Below are 9,584 nucleotides of genomic sequence, written 5' to 3'. Positions count from 1 at the left end.
CTCATTGGAAGGTTTGGAGAAAGAAAATGGGCAACAAGACTCAAAATCCAGGACAGATGATCCCTTCAGGACCAGTGGTGAGAGTGGTGATACCAGGCGGGTAGAGGAAGGTGGGGTGGAAAGGGGGAGCTGATTACAAGGATCTACATATAACCTCCTCTCTGGGGGATGGCCAACAGAAAAGTGGGTGAAGGGAGACATTGGACAGTGTAAGATATGACAAAATAATAATAATTTATAAATTATCAAGGGTTCCTGACGGAGGGGGGAGTGGGCAGGGAGGGGGAAAAATGAGGAGCTGATACCAAGGATCCAAGTAGAAAGAAAATGTTTTGAGAATGATGATGGAAACAAATGTACAAATGTGCTTGACACAACGGATGGATGGATGGATTATGATAACAGTGTACAAGACCCTAATAAAATGATTTTTTAAAGACTCAAAATCATCAGTAAGCAGATAGAGATTGGTGGACCCACAGAGACTATGGCCCTTAGTCATCTTTCAGATATGGAAATAAACCCACTCCTACTGCTCAGTGTTTGGCTAAACATTTGCATATGTAACAGGGGGAACTATAACACCAGGAAGGCATGAAATCTTTAGCATACAAAGCATTGGCGTTGAAAGGCGGCAGTATCTACCCAAGGTCTTACCAAGCTCAGAAGGGTTCAGAGAGGAAAAAAGGAAAATGGGTACATAGGAGAGGACAGTGGTAGTATAATACAGAGACTGCAATCAGTGACATAAAACAAAACAGTATAAATTGATGAATGGAAAATGTATCTACCCCCAGAAATCTTCACCGAATTCACAGTTTAAAAATATATACATCATTTTCTTTTTTGATTGGAGTATCATTTACATGTGATAAAAGTGCACATATTTATTTATTTTTGCTGGGATGTCATTTCCATACAGTAAAATTGACCCTTTGGCTTGAAGATAAACAAGCAGCCATCTAGCTGAGAATAAAAGCCCACATGGAAGAAGCACACCAGCCTGTCTGACCACGAGGTGTAGAAGGGACCAGTTATCAGACATCAAAGAACTAAAAATCATATCAGTGGGTGCCCACCTTCCTAATATGATCACTGAAGACAAACGTGTGCATTAGCAAATGCGGTGAAGAAAGCTGATAGGTTCCGGCTATCAAAAGATATAGCGTCTGGGGTCTTGGAGGCTCAAAGATAAACAAGTGGCCATCTAGTTCAGAAGCAACAAACTCACCTGGAAGAAACACAACAGCCTATGTGACCATGAGCTGTTGAAGGGACCAGGTATCAAGCATCAAGGAACAAAAAATATTATCATTGTAAACGTGTGAGTGCAGAGTGGAGACTCAAAGCCCATATGTAATGGGTGAGTGCAGAGTGGAGATTCAAAGTCCATGGGCAGCCAACTGGACACCCCTTACTGAAGGGTTGTGGGGAGATGAGCCAGTCAGGGTGCAGGGTAGCAATGAAGAAACATAACTTTCCTCTAGTTCTTAAATACTCCCCCCCCCCCCAACTATCATGATCCCAATTCTACCTTACAAATCTGGCTAGACCAGAGGATGTACATTGGTACAGATAGCAACTGGAAACACAGGGAATCCAGGACAGATGACTCCTCCAGGATCAGTGGTGAAAGTGGCGATGCCTGGAGGGTGGAGGGGACGTGGGATAGAAAGGGGGAACTGATTGCAAAAATCTACGTATAGCCTTCTCCCTGGGGGGTGGACAGCAGAGAAGAGGGCAGGGGGAAACGCTGGACAGTGTAACATATGACAAAATAATAATAATTTATGAATGATGAAGGGTTCATGAGGTAGGGAGAGTGGGAAAACGAGCAGCTGATATTAAGGGCCCAAGAGGAAGGCAAATGTTTTGAGAATGATTATGGCAACAAATGTACATATGCGCTTGACACAATGGATGTATGGATGGATAGTGATAAGAATTGTACAAGCCCCCAATAAAATGATTTTTTTAATTGACACTTTGTATTACGTAGTTCTGTGAGTTTGGACAGACTCAAAGTCATAGAACCACCGAGGTTTAGAACAGGCCACTCCTCGGTAAATCCCCCTCCCCTTGTACACAACTCCAACTCCCAGTCTTTAATCCCAGTTTACTCTCCCCACGGTTTTGCCTTCTCAAGAATGCCATAGGAATGCAATCATATACTATGTAATCTTTAAAGTTTGATGTCTTTCACTTTACATTCAAGATTCATTGGTGTTGGGTGTACCAGCAGTTCTTTCTTTTTCAATTGAGCAGTGTTTCACCATATGGTTGGGGGGGGACATCAGATTTGTGTTGCTTGGGGCAGTTTAAAATAAAACTACTATGAATATTGGAATCTAGCCCCTGTCAGTTTGTCATCCAGTGGTAACTTATGTGTTGCTATGATGCTGGAAGTCACTGGCATTTCAAGGAACAGGCAGGTCATCCACGATGGACATGAGCCAGTGCAATATCCAGTCTAAGACAGACAGACTTAGTCATCCACTTCCAAATATTAGATAGGACAGTCCTAGGGAGCCCAACCAAAGGGCCGGTTCAGCACAGTGTTGGGAAAAGCAGCCTCCGCTCTGGAAAACTCTACACCGTGGTGACAGCAAGGGGTTGACCCTTGCCAGCCATCATGATGACCGGGCAGGATGGGTTTCCGAATATTGAGCTGGAGCTCACCCCAAGACAACGAACAACAACTAACAACGAACATGGACTTTTCAATGAGTTTAAAGAAATGTATATACATCCTGCCACCCCAGTTAAGAGGGAGAACACTTTCATAACCCTATAGTCTCCTGGCCTCCCCATCTGTTATTCTGAATTAACATCACCTTTGCTCTGGAAGTTCACATACTGGGAACCCCGCTGTATGTGCGGAGTTGACCGTCTACCCCAAGAGGACCAGGAGGCATTTGAAGGCTCTTCAGAGGGAAATTGGCAGCACGTGATTTCTCCTTTGGGTCCGCGTTTTGCCTTCCTATGAGAGGAACAGTGGGTTGATGATGGCGTGCTGCCTATGAATTCCCTTTCTTTCCAAGTTCTGGGAAAATTGGCTCAATGTGACTCCCCCGCCCTCGAATAATCTCACACTGGCGTCCACCCCTATGGCACAGCTAGATAGAATGATAGATGCAGAATTCCACCCCAGGCACCGGGAACTTCTGTCGTTCCCCTTCGCGGACGGCAGATGTCCCCACAGGCCAGTGCCTGCCAGCGGTGACCCACTTGTTGCGCTCAGTGCCACCAGGAGGCTCCCAGCGCAGATTCCCTGTGGCTCGGAATGATCCTTCCACAGCGCTGAAGTTTGGGGGGAGCGCGGCTCGGCTGCGGCTTCACAGCTGCCAGGGGACAACCGGGGGTTGGCTCCTGCTTCCTCCCTCTCCCAGAAGTGTCTTCGTCAGCTGGAGCTGGCGTTGTGCAGGCACCGCTACACTTGGGACTGTCCGCTCCCAGTCGGCGGCGACTTTGGATCCAGCGTGCGCTCGGGTAGGTCCGGGACGCCCCGCGCTTTTAAGGATGAGCGATTGGAAAGGTGGATTTGGGGGATTTGGTAGAAAGAAAGCACGGAGGAGTCGGAACGAGGTTTGGGCGGGAACTGGGGAAAGGGTCGCTGAGAGATAGAGCGGTAACTTCGGGAAGCAGCGAGACCGGTCCGGACCAGGGGTGAGGGTCAGGGAGCAGAGTGCGGGCTTGTTTGGGTGGCGAGTTGCCTAGGGCAGCCGACCTCTGAAGAGGCTCCTCTTCGCCCTCCCCAGCTGCCTCTGTGGTGAGGTCACAGCCCCCTCCAGCGCCCTCCTTCTGGAGCCGCTCCCCAAACGCGTCTCCCGCAGCCCCGGGGAGCTGGGAAGAAGGCTGTCCGGAGGATGGAGAGGTAGCCGGGGGCTCCCTGGGAAAGGATGCCGAAGCCCGTGTTGCCGCTGCTGCTCCTGCTCGTCCTGCCCCGGAGCCTGGGGGGAAAGGAGTGTCCGTCTCCTCCCTGCGACTGTCATCAAGAAGACGACTTCAGAGTCACCTGCAAAGACATCTACGCCATCCCCAGCCTTCCGCCCGGTACACAGACTCTGTGAGTACCCCGGGGAGGAGCGCACAGGAGCCCCGGCCAAACGCCGCTGGGAAAGTGCAAGGAGTTTGCAAAAACAGCTGGGGGCGGGGGGCGGGGGGGGGGGTGCGGTGCCAGGAGAGAACTCAAGTACTAAACTTGGTGGCATTGCTGAGAACTTCTCATAACACAGGAAAAGGCAACCAGAGGAAAATGCGAGCTTGCATGTTTCTCTTCTCTTAACCCTGCCTGAGTCTTATTTAAGCATCACATATTAAAACAGTTATGATCGTTCAAGACTGACCTCGTGAAACTTGGAACTTACGTTGGGTTATGAAAAATTACCTACATGTATTTTCCCTTCTGAAATCGATCCCATAGTAAGGTGTGGAATGGCTCAAGTGAGAACTGTTGATACGGTGTATTCAGAAAGCCCTTGAATTATACACCTGACATAGGCATAAAGAAATAACATTTCAGGAACGACATCTTTTATCTGCATGTTAAATGGTAGCAATTGGGAACTTGGTTTAAAATAAGTTTTCTATGTCTATTCTTCAAGAGAAATTTGAATCGGTGAACATTTAAAGAGTACTTGTGTCGGGTCTGGCGGGAGTGCTTTTTTTAATGGTAAAAAGGGAATAGAAAGAACAGTAAAAGAATAATAGTAAAACAACATGTTATTAATGTTAGATGCCACTGTGTCTGTTCTGACTCAACGGGACCCTGTGTCCAACAGAATGAAACTATGCACCACGCATCATTCCCACAATCGAATGTTTGTGTTCCGTGTTGCCATCATTATGTCAATTCCTGATAAGCACCTTCCTCTTTTTGGAGGACCAAACAGGATGTCATTCTCCAGGGACTGGTCCTCCTAGTAATGTCCCAAATACCTGAGACAAAGTCTCGCTTTTAAGGAACCTCTTTGAAAACAACGTGTTCTTCTGATAGTCCCTGGCACACTCATTATTCCCCATCAGTGCCATTAATTCAAAGGTACCCATTCTTTTCCATCATCCTTATTCTTTATCCAGCTTTTGGGTACATAAAAATATCATGACTTGGGTTGGGCACATTTTATTCCCCAAAGTGACTTCTTGGCTTTTTAATACTTTAAAGATGACTTTCTGTATCATTTTTACACAATGCAATATGTTTGTTTTTTTAAATTTTGTGACTGCTGGTCTGTGATTGGTGACTGTGGATTGAAGTAAAATTAAATCCTTGACAATATCAAACTTATCTCCATTTATCATGATGGTGGTTATTGGCTCATTTGTGAGGATTTCTGTTTCTTTATGCTAAAGGATAATCTTTTTTTAATCATTTTATTATGGGCTCATACAACTCTTATCATAATCCATACATACATCAATTGTGTAAAGCACATTTGTACATTCATTGCCCTCATCATTCTCAAAATGTTTGCTCTCCACTTAAGCCCCTGGCATCAGGTCCTCATTTTTCCCCCTCCCTCCCTGCTTCCCCCCTCCGTCAGGAACCCTTGATAATTTATAAATTATTATTTTGTCATATGTTGTTCTGTCCCACGTCTCCCTTCACCCACTTTTCTGTTGTCTGTCCCCCAGGAAGGAGGTCACATGTAGATCCTTGTAATCGGTTCGCCCCTTCCAACCGACCCTCCCTCTATGTTCCCAATATCGCCACTGACACCACTGGTCCTGAAGGGATCATCTGCCCTGACTTCCCTTTGTTTCTGGTTCCTACCTGTACTAGTGTCCATCCTCTGGTCTAGCCAGACTTGCAAGGGAAAATTTCGATCTTGATAGTGGGGGAAAGAGGAAGCATTTAGGAACTAGAGGAAAGTTGTATTTTTCATCTTTGCTACATCGCACCCTGTCTGGCTCTTCTCCTCCCCAAGACCCCTCTGCAAGGGGATCTCCAGTGACCTACAAATGGGCTTTGGGTCTCCACTCCGCACTCCCCCGCTCATTCACTATGATAAGATTTTTTGTTCTGATGATGCCTGATACCTGATCCCTTCCAACACCTCGTGATCGCACAGGCTGGTATGCTTCTTCTATGTGGCTTTGTTGCTTCTGAGCTAGATGGCTGCTTGTTGACCTTCAAGCCTTTAAGACCCCAGATACTATCTCTTTTGATAGCCGGGCACCATCAGCTTTCTTCACCACATTTGCTTATGCACCCATTTGTCTTCAGTGATCGTGTCATGGAGGTGAGCACACAATATGATTTTTGGTTCTTTGATGCCTGATAACTGATCCCTTCGGCACCTTGTGATCACACAGGCTGGTGTGCTTCATCCTCGTGGGTTTTGTTGCTTCTGAGCTAGATGGCCACTTGTTTACCTTCAAGCCTTTAAGACCCCAGATGCTATATCTTTTGATAGCTGGGCACCATCAACTTTCTTCACCACATTTGCTTGTGCACCTGCTTTGTCTTCAGTGGTTGTGTCGGGAAGGTGAGCATTATAGAATGTCAATTTAATAGAAGAAAGTCTTTTTGCATTGAGGGAGTACTTGAGTGGAGGCCCAATATCCTTCTGCTACCTTAATACTAAACCTATAAATATATGCACATAGATCTATTTCCCCATCCTCATATATAAATATATTTGCATATGTACATGTCTTTATCTAGATCTCTATAAATACCCTTCGCCTCCCAGCTCTTTCCTCTATTTCCCTTGACTTTCCTCCTGTCCCACTATCATGCTCGGTCCCCACCAGGGTTTCAGCAATTCCTCTTTGATACATTACCCTTGATCATGCCCTACCAGGCCTCCCACACCCTCCTCACCACCATTTTGGATCACTTGCTAAAGGGTAATCTACATGAAAATTGTAATCTGTGATCTCCATCAGTATGCACATCAAATCTTCTTCATTTTCAGTAAACAAAGTAGTGTTTACTATAGGTTGTGAGTGATTCCTCTCCCAATCGTGAGGTCATATTCTTTTCATATGGTTCAGCTTCTTGAATTATTTGCTCAGCATACAGATTGAATAGGTATGGTAAAAGAATACAATCCTGACACACATCTTTCCTGATTTTAAACTCTACAGTATGCCCTGGTCCTGTTTAAACAATGCTTTTTGTTCTATGTACAAAATCAATATGAGCATAATTAAGTACCCCAAAATTCCCCATCATTATAATGTTATGTACAGTTTATTATGATCCACACAGCTGAATCCCTGTGCATAGTTAATAAAATGCAGGTAAACCTATTTTTGGTCTTCTGTGCTTTTAGTCAATATCCATCTGATTCCAGCAATGATATTCCTCATTCCATAGCTTCTCAATTTAGCTGGTGCTTCTGGTAGTACCCTGCCAATGTACTGCTGCAACCATTTTTAATTTATCTTCAGCATCATTTTACTTGCATGTGTTATTTACTTGCAACGTTGATAATTTCTGCAATCTACTGGGCCACTTTTACTTGGGTTGGCACATAGATGGATCTCTTCCAGTCATTTGGCCAAGTGGCTGTCTTCCAAATTTCTTGGCACAGAGTGAGTGCCTCCAATGTTGCAAACGAGGAAGATCTCAATTGATATTCCCATCAATTCCTGGAGGCTGTTTTTGATAATGCCTTCCGTGTCTTCCTTCAATATAATTGGATTTTGATCATATGCTATCTCATTAAATGGTTGGGTATCGGTCCATTTTCCAGGGCACAGTGGGTCTGTGTATTTCTTCCATCTTCTTTCCATCCTTCTTGCAGCATTCAATTTTTGCCCCTGGACACCTTCAATATTGCAATTCAAGGCTTCAATTTTTTTCTTTCGTGCTTTTAGTTGGAGAAATGCCAAGTATGTTCTTCCCTGTTTTTCTCACCAGGCATTTGAACATTTTATTACAATATTTTATTTTGTCTTCTTAAGCCAAACTTTGAAATTTTTTTGTTCTGCTCTTTATTACATCATTTCTTCGGTACATTGTAGCCATTCTGCATTCAAGAGCATGTATCAGAGTTCCTTCTGCTATCCTTTTATGTCTTTTCTTTCTTTCCTGATTTTAAAAACTTCCTATTGCTTTCTTTATGTAGGCTATCCTTGATGTCACCCCACAATTTGTCTAATCTTTGGTTATTAGTATTAAGTGCGTCAAATCTATTCTTGGGAGAGTCTCTAAATTCAGTTGGGATATACTCAAGTAGCAGTTTGGCTCTTGTGAACTTTACAATGTTTCTTCAAGTTGAACTTGCACAGGAGCAATTGATGGCCTGCTCCACAGTGACCTCTGGCCTTGTTCTGACTGATGAGACTGAACGTTTTCATCATCTCTTTCCACAAACATACTCAATGATTCCTTGTGAGACGTAATCTAAAACTTAAATAGTTGTAGAGTAGCTTCATAGAATTATAATTAGGAAACTGGAAGATGGAAAATAACTCAATGGGTTATTTTCCATTGCATCATTTTTCTGAGGAAATACTGTAAGGGCCAGGACTGGCCTCCTGCAGCTAAATACAAAGGAAAGAGAGCCCAGCTCCACTTCTGCCCACAGATGATTCCTATGAGGCAAAGGTCGGACATGCCCCCACACACCATCCTTCTTTCCTGCTCTAACACCACAAAACTCGACTTTTCTGCTGAATTCAATAATTCATTGGGATGACTATATAGAACTCATCTATAGTATTCACGATTATGGGGGTGATCATGGAAATTAATAACCTCCATCATGTTCAGGATACAGTCCTTCTGTCCATAATGCCTCTTCTCAGCCACGTTCTGATTCTCAGCCTCTGAGTAACATGGTCCCTGGGCCTCTGCCCTGTGTGAGCAAATATTACAAAGCACTGTTAGTGCTGATAACTGCCCAAAGCGCACCTCACTCTGTCAGCCAGCCTCCTGCCCAAAGGCACTCAGCCTTCCTCAGTTTGTGGCCAGGAAGCCCACCACTCTGCCTCATGCTCCTGGTGTGGTTATTCTACCCTGTCTCATGGTCTCAATACTATGGCCTTTGGTGTCTCCACTGCCACTTCAGGCAGGGATCTTGTGTGTTCTGCTAATGGCTCTTCTTTCTTGATGGTCTTAGGATTCTCTGTTTCTGCTGCTGAGATGGCTCACTTATATACCTAGTAGAATTGGCAAAGCTGACCAATCCCCAAGTTAGAGTCCTCTATATCTCGTTTTCATGTTCCCACTCAGTGAATTGGTGGGAGTTACAAAGACTGTGGATAGAAAAGCCATAGTACGTAACTTGATTGCAATTTCTACCCTTAAAGTGTGTACAAAATTCTTAGATCAATTACTGGCTCTCTGTAAGCACTATCAAAGAATACTGAGTAAAAATGAGAATTTCTTGTATTCTTAAAATAAATCACTTAATTTTAAATTGGAATAGTAAGGAAAATCCATTTTTTTTAAAGCAAAAAGACTCACTAATTTCAACTGATAGTGACCCTGTAGAAGTAATAGAATAGAAGAGCTCCTTATGGATTCTGAACTTGTCAAGCTTTCCAAGAGCGGCGAGCCTCACCTTTCCCCTGCAGATTCTGCTAGCGGCTTGGAATGGCTGGCCTTGCAGTTAGGAACTCGACAGGAA

At 44.4% G+C, this 9,584-nt stretch overlaps 1 protein-coding gene across 1 annotated transcript in view; it reads left to right on the top strand.

Moving 5' to 3' along the window:
- The first annotated feature begins 3,899 nt into the window (after nucleotides 1-3,899).
- The window catches only part of TSHR (thyroid stimulating hormone receptor), a 150,717-nt gene continuing 145,032 nt past the window's right edge, over nucleotides 3,900-9,584 (top strand). The window contains exon 1 of the mRNA XM_075531653.1: nucleotides 3,900-4,066. Within this exon, the coding sequence (XP_075387768.1) occupies nucleotides 3,900-4,066 (167 nt within the window). The remainder of the gene's footprint in view (nucleotides 4,067-9,584) is intronic.

The sequence above is a fragment of the Tenrec ecaudatus genome, chromosome 14 (genome assembly GCF_050624435.1).
Source record: "Tenrec ecaudatus isolate mTenEca1 chromosome 14, mTenEca1.hap1, whole genome shotgun sequence".
In the NCBI taxonomy this organism is placed as follows: domain Eukaryota; kingdom Metazoa; phylum Chordata; class Mammalia; order Afrosoricida; family Tenrecidae; genus Tenrec; species Tenrec ecaudatus.
This window is presented reverse-complemented; position numbering and strand designations above follow the sequence as displayed.